Source organism: Neomonachus schauinslandi, chromosome 2 (assembly GCF_002201575.2).
Source record: "Neomonachus schauinslandi chromosome 2, ASM220157v2, whole genome shotgun sequence".
Lineage (NCBI taxonomy): Eukaryota > Metazoa > Chordata > Mammalia > Carnivora > Phocidae > Neomonachus > Neomonachus schauinslandi.
Window position 1 is genome coordinate 197,102,767 of NC_058404.1, and position 23,885 is coordinate 197,126,651.

The following is a 23,885-nucleotide window of genomic DNA, read 5'->3' on the forward strand; positions in this document are numbered from 1 at the left end:
AGCTGCAGAAGGGAAAGACTGACATCCAAGGTCATAGAATCCTTGGTAACCTGGGCTGGTCCCTGGCCCTTAATAATCAGGCCTCACACCATACATATGCCCCAAATTGAGGTCATTCAACAGGGAAAATGCAATTCCCATAGGCGTCCTTATGCTTTTAAAGCCTTAGAACAAACCATATCTATCTTCCTTTCTTGAGTTCCACTCAGAGGACACTATCTGATGGTAGATGACCCACAATGGGGGAGGTGAAGGAGGTAGCAGACAAAGCCATGTTGTGAATGGGTCTGAACAATGAGACCCAGAAACCTGGATGACTCAGCTAGAACACAGAAGGCTGACAAAGGGATTAATAATGGGCTTCAATGGAGGGGGCTTTATTTAGAAAAGAATGGGGCTCCCTAATTCCCCAGGAAAGAGAAGGGCGATCTCTGTAAATGTAAAGTCAGGGAAGTCGGGTCTGCCTCAGCAAAGTGCAGCTGAGGAGTGCCCTGTCTGTCCAGGAGGCTAGGGTGGAGGTAGAGTGCCGTTCTGGGTACCACGCTGCCTGGGGTTAATCCCCGCTTGGCCATTTAGAACATGCGTGACTGTGAATGCATGACTTCACTTCTCCATGCCTCAGTTTCCTCAACTGTAAAATGCAGATGAAGGCAGAGGTACTGGGAGGATGAAACTGAGTTACTGTGTATGAAGCACCCAGCAAATTTGAATGTGCTTGGTGCCAGTCTCTTATTGTAGGTTGGCTTGGGAATGTACTCTGCAGGTCAACAACCTTTTAAAACTGCATGGATTTCTCTCTCTTGAATGGAGAAGGGACAATCTTGATTTTATGGAAGATCTTGCTGCAGAATCAACCGGTCTCTCCACCTCGGTATCCTTATCAGTACAACGGGAATAATAGCTTCTGACCTTACTGTCCCATAAGATTGCTTGAAAACTAAGCAAGGCATAGGCCAACGAAACCCTTTGAAAAGCAGAAAAATGCTGTAGGAAAGGGGGCAGGGACCTGGCATGTCTTAAAGCAACTATGGGTCACTACTCGGGTGCTTCGCTCACATCTAGAACTCACAGCAGCTTTCTGAGAGGCGAGTGTTTTGCCCTTGGAAGGTAATGTCAGTGTTATTTCTCACACAGGAAAAGGCAGGAGTACTCCTAAAGCCCATGTTCTTGAGATCCCTGTTATTGTTCTGTTGAAATAGAATCAGAACCTGAATACATACAAAAATAGTGATTCTAGAACAATCTGTTTGCTACAATGAATTGAACTGTGGTAGCAGCTGGATTGTGCTGCGTAGGGTCAGATGGTATTGATTTCTGCACGATCTAGAGTGGAGATGGTGACAGATGGACCCATCGGCGAGGCAGTGTAGACACAGCTGGGCACGGGCTCCCCACTCCGGGGCTCCGTAAAGCTGAGGCCAGCAGGGTCCCTCTCTGAAAGGTGGTTATGGGGATGGCAAGGTCAAGAGATTCCATGCACATTTGTTGACTGATGCTGATTCCCTGGTAAGACCCAGCTCAACACGCGAGGGGCATGCACACATTTCACCCAGCATCCCTTCTGAAGGTGAGCACGTTTCCAACTCTTTCTCCTTACAGAAAAGGCTGCACCAGCACCTTGCCTTGATGGAGTCCCTGATGTTTAGGTAATAGCCAGAGCCATTGGAGCTGAGCTTGAGTGATATCTGATGAGTTCTGTATAGGATTCTCTATGGAGAAGCAGGACTGGTTGCGCCTAATATAATCTGCATATAACTTCTCTATTCACTCAGCAGCTACCTCGAGGGAAGGTGATGGCACGATGTCAGGAATAATGTCATGGAAGGAGGCCCATGTAGGAATCAGAAGAGCCAGGCTCTCATTCAGCTGCACCCTCCAGTTTCTCACGTGCCCTTTCATCAGTTGCCTGACCTTTCTGGGCCTCAATTTTCTCTTTATTTATTTATGTTTATTTATATTTAGACTTGATTTTTTTTTAAGATTTTATTTATTTATTTGAGAGCGAGAGAGAGCACAAGCAGGGGCAGGAGCAGAGGGAGAGGGAGAGTCAGACTCCCTACTGAGCCGGGAGCCCAACGCAGGTCTCAATCCCAGGAGCCCGAGACCACGGCCTGAGCCGAAGGCAGCTCCTTAACCGACTGAGCCCCCCAGGCACTCTGTGGGCCTCGGTTTTCTCTTTTATAGACTGGAAATTGTAATAGTACCTCAGAGGGGAATATTTTTACGGCATTTCGGCCCTTTAATAGGATACCACTTGGGAAGTTGGAGCATTATAAATAATAAAGTACTTTAAAAGCAGGGGTGTGTGTTGTCTCACGGTTCCACGTCTAGCACAGCATCGCTGACTTGTGCCATTCACCTTACCCAGCACACACTCGGTCAGCAAGCTTTAACTGGACACCTGCCATGCGCCAGGCGCTGGGCTGAAACATGAAAGAATGCGGCAGGGGGATGGCTCCGAGGAGCTCAGTCTAGTCAGAGAGACACACCCAGAAAGAAATCCGTGGCTACACGAGGTAATGAGTGCTTTAATGGAAGTCTGTACCTGGTAGGGATGTTATGCACGAGTGGGAATGCTAAACTTGGAAGGATAGGTAGGTGCTGTGCAGGTAGGGGGCAGGCATTCCCCAGAGAAGAAACAGCACATGCAAGGGCGTGACATCAGCTCGGAGAGTCAGGGAGGCTCGCGGATCGGATGGGCAGGACCAGAGCCGAGGCCCCTGGGCCGCTGACCAGCCCGCAGCAAGGCTGGTGTGGCAGGGTTCTGGTAAGACAGAGCTTTATACTCCTGGCTAAGAGATTTGGGCTTGACCCCCAGGGCAATGGGAAGCCCCTGAAAGGTCTTGGAACACCACATCCCTTCCTGGAAGGATCGCTCAGGCTGTGAGGAATGGAACGGTATGTGGAGGATTTGGGAACAGTCGAGATGCTGCTGTAGGAATCCAGGCGAACCGTGGGAAGAAGGTCCCCTCAGGCCAATGCTAGCAAGAGAGAAGGGGAGGAGATGCATGAGAGAAAGATTGAGAAACAGCCAGTGGGGCCATGGCAGGGCAGGTGGCCAGTCAGATGGCAGCGGGAGGGCTGAGGGTCAATGGCACGCATGCAGACACTAGGTTTCCGAATTGGGTTGCTGGACAGGCGGTGATCAAGGGACAGGCCTGGGTGGGCTGGGAGGTGAGAGACCCCGTGCTCAGATGTAGAACCAAGAGTTATGAGTGGAGCTGCCCCCAGGCACCTGGCATTGAGAGGAGCCCCAGGCAGAGATGAGGGCTGGACATGGACATTTAGAGGCACGGGTCCACAGGTGTGTCCTAGGTTGGGTTTCCCAGCAAAGAGACCCTGAGATGGAGGTTGGTGAGCAGGAAGTTGATTGGGACATGCACTCAGCTCAATACCTGCCGGGAAGTAAGGGAGGTAACAGCAGAGGGGGAAGGTGAGCTGCCCTCAGTCATAGAGATCTTGGCCTAGCTCTGGACCTGGGAGGGCCCCTCTGATTGTCCCATTTTCACACAGAGGAGGAGAGGCAGGCCATGGTACCCCCACGTCAGCCAGCCCCTAGATGCAGGTTGCTCCTGGGGAGGGGTGGGCAGCCTTGGTGGAAAAAGGCACCCTCCAAGGGCACGTCTTGGGGAGACCCAGCTGTGGTCCCAAAGCCAACAACACTCCTGGCAGCTCGGTTCTGGGCCCTGCGCCACCATCCACTGTAGGTGGAGGGGAGGCCCTAGGCTCTCACTGCCCCTGGAGCCACCTGGGGAATGTGAACAACCTGGCACCCAAGCCACGCTCCCAGGCCAGAGAACCCCAAATTTCTAAGTGGAGGAGACAGTGGGCATCAGTAGTTTTTAAAACTCTCCAAGTGATTCCAATGTGCAGCTAAATGGAAGACCCACGGCCCTGGGGAAGCACTGGAGATGAACAGAAAGAGGGCTGGGCTCACATCCCCGGGTGCTCAAGGAAGCTGGAGGAGAACAAGGAGAGGTGGCCTGGAAGGCAGGGCCTGGGGCTCAGAGAGAAGTGGTCGCTTGCAGCAAGAACCTGCATGGTGCCCTGCCTGGGGTTGCGGGGCATGGGGAGGGGGGATGGCCCAGCCCCTCTGAAATGTACCTGGGCTGGGCTTCAATCAGGTATGCTGAAGTTACAGATGTGGAGACACTGCTTTTGAAAGAAGGGTTCATTATTCACAGTTCACAAGCACAGGGCCGATGCCACGCCATGCAGGGCCACGGGAGCAAGCGCCAGGGTCCCTGAGGAAGCGGAAGGAGGGAGGGGGAAAATAAGGCCTAGAGCCTTTATTTTGGTTCTGCATCAGGAATGGGCAAGGCAGGGAGACAAGCTTGAACAAGTTTAGGACTGCATAGTTGGAATGATTTCAGCCCGGCTCTGGGCTGTAGGGACCATCTAGCTGTCTGGTACCTGACCTTCAGGGAACTTCGGGAGGGAGGAATATTGGCTTATGTGTGACAGTTGGATAAAGGAGGCCACTGGGGGTGTGGACTATGGTTGGTTTGTGTGTAGAAGGCATGCTCTCAGGCAAGTTGTTTACTATGACCAGACTCAGCCAGCCCTGGGAGGGGCAGTCTCTGCAGGATCAGTAAGGACCCCAGATGCCAAAGCGTCATAAAATACAGAAAATAAAAGCATAATTAATAAACCTGCCCTGTGGGTCCTCAGCTTGGAGATCGGAGTGGGCTGGATTTCAGTAGCAGTACATGGTAGCCTTGCCCCTGGATTGCTCGGGGCTGCAGAGGACATGAGTCTTCAGAAGAGATGCAGGGGCGTCTGGGTGGCTCAGTCGGTTAAGCGTCTGCCTTCAGCTCAGATCATGATCCCAGGGTCCTACCACTCAGTCAGGTTGATTTTAATTATTGTTTTGAAACTGTGATCCTGAGACTGTCTGTGTCCTAAGATTGAGGCCCTGGGACAGGGCAGAGGGAGCACCCCCACCAATTAAACATTAAAGGAATGTAGGAGACAGAAACCAAGGTTGTACTTTTTGATGGCATCATGAATTGTGTGTATTTAACACACGTTGCATTTGTGCGGCACTGAGCACAGAGCTTGGCATGTGGAATGCTTGACAAACATTCAGCTGTTACTATAATCAGATCCTAAATGTGATGAAATAGAAAAATCCTTCATTTCGTCCCCCTGTCGGTTTTGCGAGGTAGACGTCCTTCTTCCCCTTCTCCCCTCTAGCAGCACTGAGTTTGCTGTCCTGGGAGCCTGTCCCATTGGTGGCCTGAGTGCTGACCAGCTTCACCTCCCCTGTCCATCTTATGGGGGGTGGAGGGCACATGACGATGTCCTTCCTAACTACCTGACTTGGGGTAAGATCGATGGTTCCAACTCTACTTAAGATTTTGTGCTGTCTCATCACAGTCCAGGAAGATAGTATTTATGGAAAGGCCTGAAGTCATTGACAGCTTGGGGGCAGTGCAACCCAGAAGTCAATTTTAAAAAGGAAACCTTGCAGATTCAAGAACAAGATAATTGTGTTATCGTGCGACCCACTCACCTTATCTGAGAGGGAGTTGAAAATCATCCTGACTGACAAGATGATGCATTTTTCTTTCCTCCCGAATAAAATAAGCAGGTTTAAGAACCCTGACCTCATGCTTTACCAAACGTAGGAGGCTCTAACCAGCATTATAGAGACTCATCTGAGATTGACTTTCCATAGTACCTTGTTGTCCTGTGTTAGGCGAGTAATACATGTTCTTTTGAACACACCTTCTGTTGTGAACAGCTCCTAAAAAAGAAAGTTAGAGGCTATCCTCTGCAGTTGCCAAGGGCTCTGTGTGAAGGGATCAGGGTACACACTCGCTCGTTCCTCCTGCAGATACTCAGTGCTGGCACGCTCTCTGCCCCCAGGAGGCAAGAAATCCTAACTGTGGTACAAAATGTTGAGTCCTTGGCTCTGTGCTGGGACCAAATGCCCAGGACCACCGTCAAGGGTCACTGAGGATTCTTTGGCCTGAGGCAATGGAAGAAAGTCAGATCCCAGGTCTGGTGCCCCTGTGATCCCTCCCTGGGTCTCCATGGATCAGAACTCTGGTTCTCAGACCCAAGACCTGATGTCTCCATGGATGTCTCCATGACTGAATTGTGGCCTCGATGAACCTCTCTGTGGGGCAGTGAATGTTTTTGAAACATGAGCGTGATAATGGTCTGTACCTCAGAGGGCTAGTGTGGAAATTCAAGGAGATAATCTATGTAACAGGCTTCTCACCACAGCTGATAATAGGAACCACTGTCTCCTGTTGAATGCTTACAGTGAGCAGGGTCCTGCTGAGCACTTGATATATCCGTTAACTCCTGTAACGCTCCTGATGACCAGTGAACAGGCATTAGTGTTATCCCCATTTTACAGAAAGGAAGACTGAACATAAGCAGTTAGGTTGCCCAAGGCCACAGAGAACGGGGGATAGAGGCAGGACTCAAATCCAGACAGCTGTGGGATTTGGGATTTTATAGGAACCAAGTTCATGAACTCCACTGTGGGCTAAGCTCGGCTCCTCCTGAGTAAAATGTCCCCCAAGCTCTACTCTGGACATTCCTGCCATTCTCCTTCCCCGTGCAGACACCACTAGCATCCTGAGCTAGGGGTGGCCCCCCTTGAGGTCAGTAGTATCCGCTTTTCTCCAGAGGTGGGGACCAGACCACAGCCACCAGAGTGATGTCCTTAGGAAGGATTCCACGTGTCCTCACCTTTACGACATCACGGATCACAGGCTCTACCACAGACCTGGCTTGTCAGTAATAATAGAAATCCATGCACTGTGGTCCCTGACAGCATGAGACCAGAAATGCTGGACTGTCGATTCAAGGAAGGGGAAGGTGTGCAGAGCCGTCCCCAGCTCCTGGTGGTCCTCGGAGCCACGTCCACGTGCCATGGAATGGCAGCAGAACCGTCCCTGATCAGCCTCCACCCGAGCTCCCATGTCTCTGGCGTCGCCTGGCCCTGCGTTCTCGCCACAGTGGTTGTTTCCCGCTGAGTCTGGGCAGATCAGGCCTCAGTCGTACATGCTGTTCCTACTCCAGCACTGTCCTTCCTGCCCCTCTCCTCCTTCCACCCTTTGGCAGCTCCCAGGATCTCACCCCTGGAAGCGCCCCTCTGTTAAGGTGCAGGGGCGCCTGGGGGGCTTGGCGTGATTCCCATCTGCACAGCTGCTGGCTGGCAGGCCTCCGCCCTGGCTTTGCTGTCTCCACATCTGGAACATGCAGCAACAGCCCTGGCTTCCCTGGCTGCCGGGAGGTGACATGAGACAGTTGTGTGACAAATGAGACAATTGTGTGACAAGCTCACACCACGCCTGGCACATAGTAGGAGCTTAACTGGGTTAATTCCCTTGTCTTTCCCCTCAGCTTTCTGTTCTGCTCTTCCTGAGGCAGCAGGGAAACCCTAAGAAAAAACAAAATCAGCAACAAAACACGCACACCAAGTAGGCGTAGCGAAAATCCCACTTACAAGCATGCCATTTTCCTTTCTCCCTCGGTCTTTTAAAAAAACAGAGCTATAACTCACCTACCATAAAATCCACCCTTTTAAAGTGGTTTTTAGTATATTCACAAAGTTGCACGTTCATGGCTCTTGTCTAACCCCAAATATTGTCATTATCCCTCAAAAGGAAGCCCATCCCCGGGGGCAGTCACTGTCCCCATCCCCGCTCCCTCCGGCCCCCAGCAACCACCAGTCTGCCCTCCACCTCCCCCTGGTCTCTCACTTGGAGTTCCCCACCAAACCCCAAGCTGGCGTTGGCCTGGCCGGTTCCTCCCAGCACAGTGGTGACATCAGAGGAGTTTTGTGAATATAAATCATTGTTCTACACGGAAAAGGGAGTAGGATCGAAGGTCTCTTGAAAATCGGGTCCTGGGCATGGCCCTTCCGTGAGCCAGTTGGCCCGCTCCGTGCGTCAGGGGTCCCTGCCTGCTCGAGCCTCGAGCCTTCCGGGAACTGGGAACTTACCGGGGTCTCTGGCCTCAGGGGCCTCCTTAGGGAGCCAGCCCTGGGAGAACACTAGAGGGAAGTTCTGCCCCCGAGGGCGCTCAAAACCCAACCCGAAGCCACCTGAGCCTCGGCCCAACGGCCCATTGTGTCAAGTCTTTTCAGGTCTGAACATGCCTCCTTGCGAGCCTCCTTCGCTTTGTGAGGAAATAAAACATGTCAGGAGTTTGGCATTGAGCATTTTGCTTTCTCCCCATCAGAACTGCCTCCCATTGGCATTCTTTTCTTGCAGAGGCACAGTGAGAGTTTCATTTGTAAACGGGGGTTTAAAAAAAAAAAAGCAGCTCAAGAAGAAGGCTGCTCTGACCAGCATAGGAGCAGCTCCTGGTGCTGTGGGCGCATTAAGGTGATGGGTGCCTCTTGAGGTAGCCCAAATGCCCCTTGAGTGGCGCGGGCTGTAGGGCCCTGCTTGCTTTCCCAGCCGCTGGACAGGGAAGACTCCCCTGCCTAAGGGGCCCGCTGTGCCCCAGCCCTACCGCACTCACCTGCCGGAATCAGGGAAGCTCCAGCCACTGTCCTGGATGTCCTCCGACAGGACCGAGATGGGTCAGGTCTTGTGGGCCTCGGAGGGGTCTGGGGGCTGGCACCAATGAAAACAGTAGTTTCTTCTGTGCACCTGCTGCGTGCCAGGCCCCACAGCCCAAGCACTATCCGATCGTACTCTCAGGACAGCCTGTGGAGTGGCTGGGACTGTCCCCGGCCCACAGGGGATGAGACGGAGATTCCAGGGGCCACGAGTGTGGTTTCCAAGGCCGCACAAACAGGAAGGCTCACCATGATGCCCCAGGGGTCATAGCATCCACCAGCCCTGATATCCCTGAGTGGCCTTGGCCCCGCTGAGCCCCCCAGGTCACCATCTCACAGATGGCTCTGAGAACTGACCGACCTCGTGCATGGAGAATGTCATACATGTGGGGCGGGTGCTAAACCTGTGTCCGTTCCCTTGCTCAGCCTCTTGGTGGGGATCACACACTGCAGGAGGGACTTCTGCTGACGGCCAACGCTGTTTGACCCAGGGGCCCGCCCCAGCAGGATGACTGGAGGCCACATCCATTCATTGGCCTCCTCTTTCTCCCTTCAGGAGAGGACCTGGCCATACCTGTTTGGAATGATTGCTGTCCCCGCCTTTGTGCAGCTGGTGAGCCTGCCCTTTCTCCCTGAGAGCCCGCGCTACCTGCTCTTTGAGAAGCGTGACCAGGCAGGAGCCGAGAAAGGTAGGGGCCCATGGCCTTTCCCACACAGCTCCAGCCTCTTCATGGGGTCAGCGCTGCAGGGCACGCCGGGACCTAGGGCCATTCCTCTCTGCAGGCGCTGTGCCAGGTGCCCCTGGACACCCTGTACTGCTTTATCTTCCCAACAGCCCACAGTGGGGACACAGATCACACAGAGAGCCTGGAAAAGCCAGGACAGAGCAGAATAAGACCCAGGTCTGCTCACTTCTAGGCGATGTCTCCCTATTGCTGCCTCTTGGGTGGTCCCAACCACAAGACAGCACGAACCTAATCTCTTAGCGGTTTAGGTCTATGTGGCTCTCTCCCTACATCCTCTCTTCTTCACTGCCCGGTTCTGCTGTCCTAACACTCACAAGAAGGGGAAAAGTGCAAGTGCAGAATGAGCAGCCATGTCCTGCCGGCACGGGGCTGGGTGCTATCCACCCTGGGAAGAGACAGAGCATGCCCAGTTTATGGGAGAGAAACACGATGCCCACAGTGCGGCTGGGGACTGGTCTTAGGCCACTTTCCTTAAATCCCCTGAGTGGCGAGGTGCTGGGCCAGATGCAAAGCACTCAGAATCAGAGGCTTTCCTACAGGGCCCCGAAATGTCATCCCATTTTGCCCAGAGACAGACAACGTGGAATGAACAATGCATTCTTCTGGTACAAGGAGACAGCTGACAGCACCCATTACGCAGGAGGGGCTGGGTGGACCATGCTGCCCGACCTTATTCTGACCTTCCTGAGCATCGGGACCCTCATCCTTAGGAGGAAATGATAGAAACCTTCTTCTGGGCTTGTTACAATGATTAAATTAGATGATTCATATGAGGTTCATAGTAGCATTTGCTGTCATTATTCTGAGAACTCTGTCCATTTTCTTATCCAAATCCTATCCTCTGACCTAAATTTCACTAATGTCCACATCTGAGGAAAAAAATCGAGAATTATATAGTCTTTAATATAATTTGCGCAACGTTTTTTAAAATCCAAACAACCTAAGTATTTTCTGAATTAACAAATGGGATATTAATAATTGCCTCTATTTGCCTAGCAGTGTATGGTCGGGATCCATTTTCTCATTTACAACATTCCTGTAAAAACGTGGAATCGAACATTCTCATTACTTCACTGTTTACGCGAAAGAACTGAGGCGTACAGGGCTGAGGTGACCTAACCATGGCTGTGGTTCTCGGTTTTTGGGTTCTGGAGGCCTTTAAAAATACGATGGGAGCTGCAGGTGTTCTTCAGCAGACTGCCCATAGTCACGAAATTTTCAAGAGCATAGCAGTGGAGGTGGGACATGAGCCCTGTTCCCCTCCAGGGGGGACCCTGGTTAGCAGCCCTCAGCCGTCTGACAACCGCAGGCGACAAGAGAAGGACTGGAACCAGAGCAGAGTTCCCTCCCACCCCGCTCATGCACAAAGGGACATCAGTGGGTCGTGTTTCAGGGGACTTCTCTTGTGGCCCGTGGGGAGGCCAACCATCCAGAAGTCAGGCTGCAGAGAAGGAGGCTGACTGTCAGATGGTGGAGGCTCTGGAGCAAAACTAACGTGAGGCTCTGAGTCCCAAAAGTAGCCAGGTTGTGGATCGGCGGAAGGCGGCGAACTCTCTAGTTCCATCCCTCCTGCTTCATCGGCAAGAACTCTCAGGAAAGGCGTCAGTTAAGCACGGTTGGAACGGGCCGCGTGTGTAAATGCCTGACAGTGAAACAGGTTTATGTCACAGCGTGGTAGGCAGTGAGGGAGAAATCCAATGATAAATATTACATGGTGCTTTATACAGAGAACAAAGATGTCACTGGCCTTAGATTCAGAGAGAATCATGAAATTTGCATCTGTGCTAATAAAAAGTGGAGTTTCCCTCTAGACTTCAGCAAACAATGGATATTTACTGTGCTAGGCCCTGTGCCAGGTGATGGGGAGACAGGGGAGCCCCAGACTGGCATTCCAGGCCCCCAGGAAGTGGGGGGAAGGGGAAGAGGGACGGGCATACTCGTCTGGACTGGGAACTATATCATTCTAAGCACTTCACATGACCATACACATATGGTATTAGACCATAAAGCCTCTCAACCATGGGAAGTAGATCACATCATTATTCCCATTTTAAAACAAACAAACAAGAACTGAGGCAGGGCTAACTTGACCAAGGACAAAGCTAGCGTGGTTTGGCACTTTGGCACGTACGTAATTTGGGGAACAGGGGCCCTGCAGGAGGCAACAATTGCCGTAACAATGCAGCATGTCAAACCACCTTGAAACTCACTGGCTTAAGATGATAGCATTTATCGTCCCCAAGTCTATGGGCCAGCAGGGAACTTCTGTTCCTCTTGATAGGGCTTGCCCTCGCAATGCTTCTTGTCTTAGCACAAGTTCTCCGGCATGTCTGGTGGTCCACTGGCTGATCAAGGCTCGCCTCAGCTCTTCCACGGGCTCATCCTCCAGCAGGCTAGCTCAGGCACATTCTCTTAGTGAGCACAGAGGTCCCAGAGAGGAAGTGGAAGACACAAGCAGTTTTTCAAGCTTCAAATCAGCTAAAATCCTGTTGGCCAAAGTAACGCTCATGGCCAAGTGCACTGTCAGAGTGGGAGGGGGTGCACGGTTATAGAGCAAAGGACACACGTAGGGAGGTCATAAAATCAGGGCCATCGATGCAACCCATCCACACCACAGACACTCATGAACGGAGCTGAGTACCCACTCATGGGCTCCTGGACAGGCCTACCCTGAAACACTGAGAACATAGAAAAAGAGCGTGGAAATAATAGAAACAAGGAGAGCAGCAGGGGAAGAAGCAGGCATAGGTTTTGTGAGAAAGCTGTGCTTTGTGCTGGGTGGGCTCTTGATAAGGGAGGACGTCTGATGTGCCCACAGGCTCCTACCCACCACAGGCACCCACCAGAAACAAAGCCACGTGCCTGGGAAGGAAGCCCTGGGGTGGCCAGCCCCTCCCAGGCCCGCTCTTACCTGGGGACTCTTGGCACACTGTGTCCCCCCGGAGATGACAGGAGAGACGGGGAGGGGCAGCTCTAGTGCCAATCAGAAAGATGACACCATCTCCTGAACCCGGCAGAGGGACTCCGAGGTCCTGACCCTGCCTCTGCCAGCATAGTCACCTGCTCCTCCTCCATCAGTGCTCTGTCTTCATGTTTATGGGATGAGTGATCTCTGAGTGCCACCACCCCACCACCTGGTATCCCTGGAGTAATTGTCTCTCAGGCTCCCTTTGCCCTGGCTGGGGAGCCTGCTCGTGGGCTGGCTGCCAAGCAGAGGGCCAGGCGCCTTCCTACAAAATACCCAAGGGTCAAAAGGGGCAGGAAGACAGCTCAGAAACCACCCTGAGCTCCCAGAGCATGAAGGCACATCTTGAAATTGCTCATATGCTTCATTCCAGAGAGCAGGACAGACTCCCTTTAAACTGAGAGAATTGTCCAGGGTTCCAGCCAAGTAGGGGGTGCTTTCTGTATCGTGTCTGTGGTTGGGGCCGATCTTGTGCAGCCCCGAGTCTGCTGGGGCTGTCTGCGCCCCAAGAGCTGGAGGAATTCCCTGGAATCCCAGTTTGCCAGCACAGGGAACGTCCAAGCCCTCTTCAGGGTGTCTTGGAAATCCTGAGCATTTCTGGGCTCCGAACTGTCGTGGGCACCAGCCTCCTTGCATGCTGCTCTGTCTCGCATCATAAACACCCCAACTTGAACTTCAGCCCCTGCTTTGGTTTCCTCAAACACCATAGCAGCAAGCACGCACCCCACATCACCGGAGCATTTCAAGGCAATATTGAAGATCTTGGGAAGGGCTCCAGGCACGAGGTCCCCACCGCTCAGCACCTACTTCTTTCCCCTCTCACCACTGTCCGCTGTCCCCTCTGCCTTCCAGATGGCTCTGGAGCTCGTCTTCCTCTCCTGCTAGCATGCCTTCCCTTCCAAAGCTGGAATCAGACAACATGCAGATTTCAGCAAACACCTTCCACTCCAGGAGTTTGTCAAAATACTTTTCTCAGCCAAATCACTTCCATCCTGCAGAGACACTCTGGCGTCAGCCATTAAATTTACATGCTTTTCTCTCCTTTGTGTACCTGGTAACCTCGCTGCTGATGTTCTGACGCTCCCTGGCTGTCTGGAAGGCGCCCGTGTGTCTCAGGGCCGCGCTGCAGGCCCCACGTGGTTGGAGAGGCAGCCGGGCTGGGTGCCGCCCCTGCTTCCCTGCATGGTAGCTGTGAGCCCAGGCAAGTCGCCCACTGTCTCAGACATGGACTCAGTTTTCCCACCCTGTGAAATGGGAGGAACACAGTGCTTATCTCCAGGGCCCAGAAGGATGCTCAGATGAGACCACGGATGTGTGGCAACATCCAGTGCAGGGATTATAATCATGTGGTTGAAATCAGCCCATCAACAAACATTCGTGGTAGATCAAGTAGGTCCTGGTTGAGAGGGTGAAGGAAACAAGCTCCCGTAGAGGCCATGAGCACCCTGGGCCCAGCCATAGCCTCGGGTCCCGCAAATCTCTTGGGCATCACGAAGATCCTTCCACGGCATTCTGTAATGCTGGCCCTGCCTCAGAGGGCCGTGGGGAGGACCTGGAGATGCTGCCTAGTTGGAAATGTCTGTCTTCCTTTTGGTCCAGCTCATTCCCATGGAAGGTTCAGTGCTTCTCCATGGAGCTCAGGCTTCGGTGTGTGAGTCACTGACTGTGTCCCTCTGGGTCCTCTGAGAAGTGGAGACTAAGTGGCCTAAGCAGCGAGGATTTTATTGGAATTATTGCCTGTGTAAATGTGGAGGGAGCTGACAGACCGTGATGCTCGTTGGACCCCCAGTGGGCAAGGGAGGGACGGGGCCAGCAGCATCAGCCCCAGGGAAGCCCTGTGTCCCTAGAACAAGGATGCCTTAGTTTCCCTGCTGTGCTCTACCACTGTCTGCGAGCAGTCCCTGAAGAGTACGGCCTGGACACCCAGGGTGATGATTTGCAGAGCACAGCAGCTGTGGCCCTTGGTCAGTTCTGTCCCTGTGGCCGGGGGTCTGTGGACACGTTCTCCTGGCCACCACACTGATGGAAGCCACGCACCTCTAGAACCGTGCATCCACTAAGAAGTGAGGTGGGGTGACGCCTTCCCTGAGGTCCCCAGAAGGATCGGGGTGGCCCTGTGTTAGGGTTCCCCAGAGAAACAGAACAGGATGCGTTGCCTGTGTAAATATTAAAAATTTATAAATACATATACAGAAAGAGATTTATTCCAAGGAATTGGCTCATATGATTGTGGAAATTGGCAAGTCCCAAATCTGCAGGGCGGGATGCTGGGCTGGAGACCCAGGAAAGAGTCCAGTGTTGCCGGTTAAGTCTGATGCCATCTGCTGGCAGAATTACCTCTCTGTCTGGGGAGCTCAGTCTTTTTCTCTTTAGGCCTTCAACTGATTGAATGAGGCCCACTCCCATTATGGAGAATAATCTGCTTTACTCAGAGTCTAACAATGTAAATGTGACTCTCATCTAAAAACTGTCTTCACCACGATATCTAGACTGGTGTTTGACCCAATATAGTTGACCCTAAAAAATGTGGGGGTTAGGGCTGCCAACTGCCTGCACAGTTGAGAATCTATATATAACTTTTGGCTCCTCAAAAACTTAACTACTACCAGCCACCTGTTGACCAGCCTCTGTCATTACCAGTAACACGAACAGTCAATTAACACACATGTTGTATGTTATAGGTATTATTACGGTATCCTTACCATGAAATAAGCTAGAGAAAAGAAAACGTTATGAAGAAAATTATAAGGAAGAGAAAATGCAAAGAGTAGTGTATAAAAATCCTTCTGTAAGTGGATCTGCACAGTTCAAGGGTCAACTCTCTCTGGGTGCCATGGCCCAGACATGCTGACACATAACACTAACCATCGTGGTCCCACGCCATCCCTCCCTCCCCTAGTCATCTGCCCCAGCCCTGGCCACGCTGTGGTGTCACTGCCCGTTTCTGTCACTCCCCCTCCCTCCCCACATGGTGAGACTCTCAAGGGCAGGGACTGCGTCTCCTTAAGTGCCATGTCCCCCCAAAATCCAGCATAGACTTCCATTGGCTACGCATTGAATAGACAATCAAGGCCTTGAAAAGAAATCAAGCCCTTGAAAGTGTGCTCCAATCTGTTGAAGACCATTCATTTGAAAGGTCATTAAAAATACTGAATTTCCCAGAATGCCTTGGCAGGACAAAGGCAAATCCACAGGTGAGCCACTCAACCCAGAGACATTTGGGAACTTGCTGTCATCCCCAGCCTGGCCATTTTTGGAGCTGGAGCTCAAAAGCCAGGCCCCCTGACTCCCGGGAGGGAGATTCTTGCAATTACCTCCCATCTGGCCTCTCACGGGTCCTATATGATGAGGATGGAGACGGGGTTCTGGCTGAATGGCCCCGCTTTCTAGGAGGAGGCAGCATATGATACTTGTCCCCTCTCAGGACTCACCGATTGAGAGCCTGCCACTCTCATGAGCAGAGGGGGATCTATGGGTGTACCTGGGCAACAAAACACATCCTAGAACAGCCCCCAAATATCCTGTAACTCGTTCTTCATAGACTGGGCATTTAATGAAATGACAAGGATGCTGATATTAATATTTTATGAGCCAGGGAGCTCCTGCAGGGGAGAGTGGAAGGGAGACTCTCAAGCCCCAACCTTGGGGCCCCGAGACTCATCAGCTTTGACTGGGCGGTCTGTGGGTGAGAAACTGCTCAGCAGCAGAACTGCATGTGCGTCATCTGAGCGTCCCTTCCAGTTATTTCCCGGGCGGCATCAGCCTCATTGAGTCCTTCCAGATGATAGCTGCTGAGAGAGACCACAGAGTGCAGTGTTACACACTGGCCAGGGTCAGGAGCCCCAGTCCTGTCACACCACCTCTCTGAGCTGTGGTTTCTCCACCTGTATAATCAGGACTGGGCGAGATGCTTTCTTCAGGCTGGTCCGGCTCCGGGTTCTGAGATCAGGACTTGGCACGTTGGGACAGAAATGGTGTCGCTGCCAGGGCTCCTGAAAGCAAGTGCATAGGGTCTGCTACCGCCCATGAACGAGCTCACACGACAGGTGATCACAGTTGTCATTGCTGGAGTGGCCTGCTTTCCATCTAAGGGACAGCGAGGTGGCACAGAACAATGAGCACTAACTGGGTTCAAATGTTTCTGACCGTTTGAGTTGCTGTTATGTGCTGGTGTGGGAGGCAGAATAGAATCTCCCTCCTCTGAAGGATGGCTACATCCTAATTCCCAGGACATGTGGATATTGTAGGTTACACGACAATGGAACTGAGATCACAGATGGAATTAAGGTTGCTAATCGACTGACTTCTGAGATGGGAAGATAAGCCTGGATTTCCCAATAGGGGCCCATGTAATCACAAGGATTCTTGTCGTGGAAAAGCAAGGCAGACGAGAAAGAACCAGATAGGTAGCAGCACGAGAAGGGTTCGGCCCAAGGTTGCTGGCTTTGCAGACAGAGGAGGGGGCCACAGGCCAAGGAATGCAGGCAGACTGTGGAGGCTGGAAGAGGCAAAGAAACCCATCCTCCCCTAGAGCCTCCAGAAGGAACACAGCCCTGACAACATCCTGCCTGTAGTCCACTGAGACCCACTGCGGATTCTTACTTCCAGAACTGTGAGGCTGTCCGAAGTCACCGAGTTTGTAATAATTCATTACAGAAGCACTAGGAAACGAACAGAGGTTAAGTGTGCTGCATCCACTGCCTTAATCCTCACCAAAAAAGCCTCCAATGTTCCTGCTCCTTCTTTTATAGATGAGGAGACAAAGATGCAGAGGGATTCAGGTCACAGAGCTAGCGCCCTGGTCAGCGTTCCCCTCAGGAGGTCAGAAAGAATACTTCAGAAAAGTACTGAATGCAGGGGGATGGTCACAAAGGTGTGGGGCAGGGGGCGTCAGGCAGAGCCCCCCCACCTCAGCAAACTGCAGCCAGCACATCGTGGCTGCAGGGCGGATGCTGGAACTGGGGCACGAATGTGGGTGCTGCCATTGCCAGGAAGGACCCCAGAGCTTCAGTCTCCAAGGCTGAGCAGGGGTCACCACCACTCCTGGTGCTGGAGTTTCAACCAGAGGTAGAAGAGGCTCTTTCTTCCTCCTACTCCTGGACCTGCACCCGCGCCTCTCATGGATGGATCTACCAGGAATCAGCTAGCATGGGAGTCCAGGCAATGTGGTCTGCAGGCCACAGAGTGACTGGGGACTGATCCCAGTGGGCAGAATGTGACACAGCTAAGAAATGAGGGGGGTGCTCCGGGCACATCTCACTCCGGCCCTTTGCACAAGCTCCTTCAACCAGAAGGCTCCTCCCCCCAACGGTCCACTTAGGTCTCTGCTGCAGGGGCATCTCCCCCAAAACACCTTCCCCAATTACAGTAGCTCAAACGCTTTCTCTCCTCTTCACTGTCCCTCACCCTAATTTATTTTTCTTCTAAGCACTTAGTACCTGAAATTGTGTATTTATATGCTAATTTGTTTAGCATCTGCTTCCTCCAACGAAAGCTCCCCAAGGGCAGAGACTTTTCCTGTTTTGCTCATAGCTGAAGCCCAGCACCTAGAACAGGGCCTGGCATGTAGTAGGTGCTCCCTGATCATGTGCGGAAAGAATGAATGAAACCGAAGTTCACCTGACAGCAGCACGCTGCTCCTCCAAGCTCTGTGCTTCACGCTCTAAGCGGTTTATGGCCACCAGAATCTTCCTTGCCCTGGGAACACGGAGCAGTTTCAACCCGAGGAGAAGAAGGCGAAGCGGGAAAGACAGGCGTGAGGCAGCTTTATTACCCAGGCCAGCGGTTTTACCAGGGACATGTGTAAGATACTCACTTTGGACCTTCTGATGTTTATGCCTTGGTAGTTTCTACCTCTGCACCCGAGAGGTCTTCCTCAGGGGAGGGATCTTCAAGTCCAAGCAAAGCATATATATAAAGTCCCATTCCAAGTCTCCTTGCAGCCACTCCCAAGGTGGTGCGGAAGGTATGCGGGTCGGGATGTTTGGATGTGTGCTCAGAGGGAAGGAACCAGACAAGGAATTTTTACAAAATGTTCGATAAAGACATAGGCTCTTCATGCTTATGAAGGCTTCAGTTCAAAGCAGTTTGAGTCAGACATGGAGACTATCTGAACAATGTCTAACAGTGAACTCTCTAAAGAGTTCTCTAAAATCAAATCTCAAGCACAAGGCACTGACATTAGGGTGCTATAGAGACCTATCTTTCGGAATATAGTAGGTGCTCAGTAAATGTGTGTTGAGTACTTGAACAAATAAATGATACCTACTTGAGACACAGGCAGAGGGTGTCCTAACTGTGCAGTGATGTGACAGAAGGGGGGACAAATGGACTTGTCATGTGGTAAGGGCCTGGGGCACAAAGGCACATGCAGGTGGCCCACCTGTCACAGTGTTCTCCAGCTCTAAGAGATTATGTTCCTACCCTCACATTACAGGTCAGGCCAGGGAGGTTGGTATAACCTGCCAAAGGCTGCTCAGTTAGTAAGTGGTGGGGCCAGTTCTTGAACCCAGGCTTGGCTGGAAACAAAGTCTAAATCTTTGTCTATAAAACCACAAGAATCTGGGATAGACATGGTGTGGCCCAAAAGCATGAGGACATCTGGTTGTAGTGGAATGTGACTGGAGGGGAGCAGCTGAGCTTAAACCAGGAGGCTTCATCTCGGCTTCAGAAGTTAGAAATGCACTCATGCCAATGCAACAGCTTCATCGTGCTGATGTGGAACTGAGCCCAGATCAGTGAGTCTTGTCTGAAGCCACCAGACAAGTCAGTGGCTGAGCTAGGACAAAGTCCCTTCTCCTGACTCATAGTCCACTGTGCTTGTCATCACCCCCTCCTGTCCCACAAAGCTGAGAGGGAATCTGGACACATCCCCTTCCATAGGGATGAAGAAACTGGAGGTTAAAGGTCAAACTCGCCAGGCCATACCTTACAGGCTTCTTTTTTCTCTTTTTCATAAGTGTTACTGACTTCATCTTCTACCTTATAGAAATCAAGGAAAAAACTGAGACAGCATATAAAGCGCACAAGCGTGTGTGTGTGTGTGTTATAGGTTAAACTCAGGGCTCTGGAAGGAAAAGGAAGAGCCCCTGCTGATTAAAACAGAGCTACCAAGTGGTAGCTCACTGTGGAGGTTAAGACCTCAGACTTGTGGGGCAAGGTTGGTTGGGTTCAAGTCCCTGCATTGCCATCTGCTAGCTACGTGCAGCCTTTCTCTTGGTTCCCCTGTCTGAGGCACTCATCTTACTGGATTATTTTGAACTTCTAAGTGATTTAATTCACATTAAGGGCTTAGAACAGTGCCTGGAAACTGACTATGTCATGGGAGGCATCCTGTCGTCTTTCAAGGAGGAGATACCAATTAGTGTCTGAGCTTCCTGGCAGCCAGGGCAAGAAAGGAACTGATTCCTCCAGAAAGACTCTCTCTTTCTGAGAAGCAAATCAGTTTCTCAGGAGAGACAGAGTTTACCTACACACAACTCTAAAAACCATTTATTGGGGCGCCTGGGTGGCTCAGTCATTAAGCATCTGCCTTCAGCTCAGGTCATGATCCCAGGGTCCTGGGATCGAGCCCCACATCGGGCTCCCTGCTCAGCGGGAAGTCTGCTTCTCCCTCCTCCACTCCCCCTGCTTGTGTTCCTACTCTCGCTCTCTCTCTCTCTCTGTCAAATAAATAAGTAAAATCTTTAAAAAAATAAAAAATAATAAAAAATAAACATTTATTACAAGGGACCCTCCAGAGAGGGTCTTGAGACACATAATCAAATCTTAAACTAAAGTTAAAGCAATTGCAAAATATATTTTTCTATGATTTTTCTTATATGGACCCTCAGTAAGAGCTGAAGCACAAGCCTGAAGTGCAGCTCAGGGAAGGCCATTGTAATGGAGTCTGAGTTATGAGTAACCTCCTGGAGTCACTGTTCATTGCATGCCCACTTATTTTTGGAGTTTTTGTTGTGTACCAGGCATGTACTAAGCCCAGGGGATAAAATATGGAGCAAAACCAGACCGGGCCCCTGATTCCTGAAGCAAGCAGTCAGCGAGGGGGTCTGACAGGAACCAGGTCACCTCACAGATGAGTGTGAGTTGGCCCCATGCCAGGAGCTATGAGGGAAAGAGCACAGAGCTCCATGGGACTGGCAGGGGGACACCGGGGAGGGCTTCCTGAAAAAGGCAGCAGTTGTGCTGGGGTGGAAAGATGAGTTGACATAAGAGAGTAAAGGAACAAGGCAGGAATCCATCCACAGCTCAAGGGTTGATCATAAACCCATGAATACATATGGCCAGGAAGGATGCCTGTTTTTGTTGTGGTCATTTGCTTGCTTGTTTTTTTTTTTTTCTTTTAGTAAGTACTTCCACTATTCCTACCTCGGAAAGCTACCACTGATAACTGTTGTCCATCAGGGATAATCCCTGGCTTATCACCTGATAGACACATGTCGTTTGAGTCTCACGAGTACCTTCTGAAACACATAGTAGCCTTCTGTGAACATTGGCTAGTCTTGTTCACATTGACATTATTCACTCTATTTCCTTACAGAAGACAGCCGAGGTTTTAGCTGCCAAGTGATTCCCCAGGTCACGCAGGGTAAATCTGTTGTGCCCCGCCTCTCTCTCACCCCAGTGTTAGTTAGCCCTTGGCCACCTTGCTATTTTGCCTGTTTCAGTCACAGCTTGTTGAAGACCAGTTGACTGTGTAGCCATGGGTTTATTTCTGGGCTCTCTATTCTGTTCCACTGGTCTATTATGTCTGTCTTTTTTATGCCAGTACCATACTGTTTGAATTATGGTAGCTCTGCAGCATATTTTGAAATCAGGAACCCTGATGGCTCTGCTTTGTTCTTTCTCAAGTTGTTTTGGCCACTCATGGTCTTTTGTGGTTCCATATGAATTGTAACATTATTTTTTTTTCTATTTCTGTAAAATATGCCATTGAGATTTTAATAAGATGGCATTGAATCTGTTGATGGCCTTGGGTAATACGGTCATTTTAACAATCTTAAATCTTTCAACCATGAACACAGGGTGTCTTTCCATTTCTTTGTGTCCCCTTTAATTTCTTTCATCAGTGTTTTATAATTTTCAGTGTAAAAGTCTTTCTCCTCCTTACGTAATCTTGTTCCTAAGTATTTTCTTCTCTTTGATGCTATTGTAAAGGGGATTATTTTTTCTAATTTCCTCTTAGGGTAGTTTGCTGTTCATGTATAGAAATGCAACTGATTTTTGCACGTTGATTTTGTATCCTGCAACTTGACTGAATCTATGTGTTTAGTTCCAACAGTATTTCGGGTGAAGTCGTTGGGGTTTTATATATCTAAGACCATGTTGTCTGCAAACAAGGATGATTTTACTTCTTCCTTTCCAATTTGGATGTCTTTTCTTTCCTTTTCTCACTTAATTGCTCTGGCTAGGACTTCTGAATAGAAGTCGTGAGAGTGGGTATCCTTGTCTTGTTCCTGACCTCAGAGAAAAGACTTTCAGTTTCTCACTGTTGAGCATGTCGTTGGCTGTGGGCTATAATGTCTTCTGGATAGAGGATAACTATAAAACTGGGTATCTTTACGCAAAAGAATGAAGTTAGACCCTTAGCTTACACCATACACAAAAATCAACTCAAAATATATTATAGACTTAAACGTAAGACCTGAAACCATAAAATTCCTAGAAGAAAACAAAAGGAGAAAGCTTCCTAATATTGGTTTTGGCAGGGATTTCTTGGATATGACACCAAGAACATAGGCAACAAAAGCAAAAATGGATAAGGGGAACTAAATCAAATTAAAAAGCATCTGTACAGCAAAGAAATAATCAACAGAGTGCAAAGGTAACCTATGGAATGGTAGAAAATATTAGCAAACCAGGCGCCTGGGTGGCTCAGTTGGTTAAGCGACTGCCTTCAGCTCAGGTCATGATCCTGGAGTCCTGGGATCAAGTCCCGCATCGGGCTCCCTGCTCAGCGGGGAGTCTGCTTCTCCCTCTAGCCCTCCCCCTCTCATGTGCTCTCTCTCTCTCTCTCTCAAATAAATAAATAAAATCTTTAAAAAAAAAAAAGAAAATATTAGCAAACCGTATATCTGATAAGGGGCTAATAATAGCCCAAAAAATGAGGAACTTTTGCAATTCAATAGCCAAAAATCTAGTAACCTTATTTAAAAATGGGCAAAGAACTTGGATAGATATTTCTCCAAAGAAGACATACTTTACCAATGGATATGTGGGAAAAAATTCAACATTGCTATGATCAGGGAAATGCAAATCAAAACCACAGTGAGATATCACTTCACATCACCAGAATAGCTAGTATCAAAAACTCAAAAGGCAAGTGTTAGTGAGGACATGGAGAAATTGGAACCCTTGCACACTGTTGGCAGGAATGCAAAATGGTGCAACCACTATAGAAAACAGTAGGAAGTCTCCAGAAAATGAAAAATAGAAATACCATATGACCAGCGGTCCCACATCCGGGCATTTATCCAAAAGCATTGAAATCAAGATCTCAAAGAGATATTAGCACTCTTAGATGTTCAATGCAGCACCATTCACAGTAGCCAAGATGTGTAAAAAACCTAAATGTCCACTGATAAATGAACATATAAAGAAGATGTGGTATACACATGCAATGGACTATTATTCAGCTTTAAAAAAGAAGGGAATCCTGCAGTGTGTGACGTGGATGAACCTGGTGGACCTTATGCTGCGTGAAATAAGCCAGTCACAGGAGGGAGAGTGCTGCCTGACCTCACGCACTTAAAGTATCCAAAACAGTCAAGTTCATAGAACCAAACTGTGGAATAGTGGTTGCCAGGGGCTGTGGGGGAGGGGGAGGTGGGGAGATGGAATCAGTGGGTATAAAGTTTATGCAAGATGGATAAATTCGAGATGTCTGCTGCACAACACTATGTCTATTGTGCACTTAAATACTGCATTGTGCACTTACAAAGGTGTTCCGTGGCAAATCTCATGTTCAGTGTCCTTACCATAAGAGAATAATTTTTTTTATCTTAGTAATAATAAATTATTCATTCACTAATGGAAAAAAATAAGGTACAGCTATAGAGATCCTGACAATATGAATGCAGCTGCTAATTGCATTACATGCAGAAACAACCCTTGCAAAGGCAGAATGCCAGCAGACATCTAAAGAGCACTCTGGGGAAAGAGGACTTCCCATCTGCCTAATGGCCTGACCTAACCTCTCGGACAAGGGATGCATGATACAAGATCTGCTCTCGGCGACCGCCTCCTGGCAGGATCAGCCCAAGTCATGCTTGCACCAACCCAGGCATGCAGCACCATGGGGGCCGGAATGGCAGCTCTGCCGTGTGACTTGGACACATCGCTTCATCCCTCTGAGCCTCAGTTTCCCCATCTGTTAAAAGGCAAGTAGGAGCACTGAACTTGCGGGGGTTTCCTGAGGTTCCTGAAGGCGCCACATCCAGCACTATCCATCTGGAGTTGCAGTGAGATGTGTTCTGTCTCCCCCTAAAGGACTCCTTCTGAGCAGAAACTGTGCCTTTTTCTTCCCCTAACACAGGACACTTTTGCATCCCCCCACACATAGCAAGCTCTCAAAAGCTGCAGGTTAGTTGAAATGAACTGAATTTGGTTCTGTTAGCTTTTCATCTCTGTGGTTTCTTTTCATCAT

The 23,885-nt window shown here is 50.2% G+C and overlaps 1 protein-coding gene across 2 annotated transcripts in view; it reads left to right on the forward strand.

Annotated features, from left to right (window-relative positions):
• The window catches only part of SLC2A9 (solute carrier family 2 member 9), a 189,664-nt gene that overhangs the window by 94,307 nt on the left and 71,472 nt on the right, over positions 1-23,885 (forward strand). For both annotated transcript variants that reach the window (XM_021677593.2, XM_021677592.1), the window contains one exon: positions 9,087-9,219. In XM_021677593.2, the coding sequence (XP_021533268.1) occupies positions 9,087-9,219 (133 nt within the window). The remainder of the gene's footprint in view (positions 1-9,086; positions 9,220-23,885) is intronic.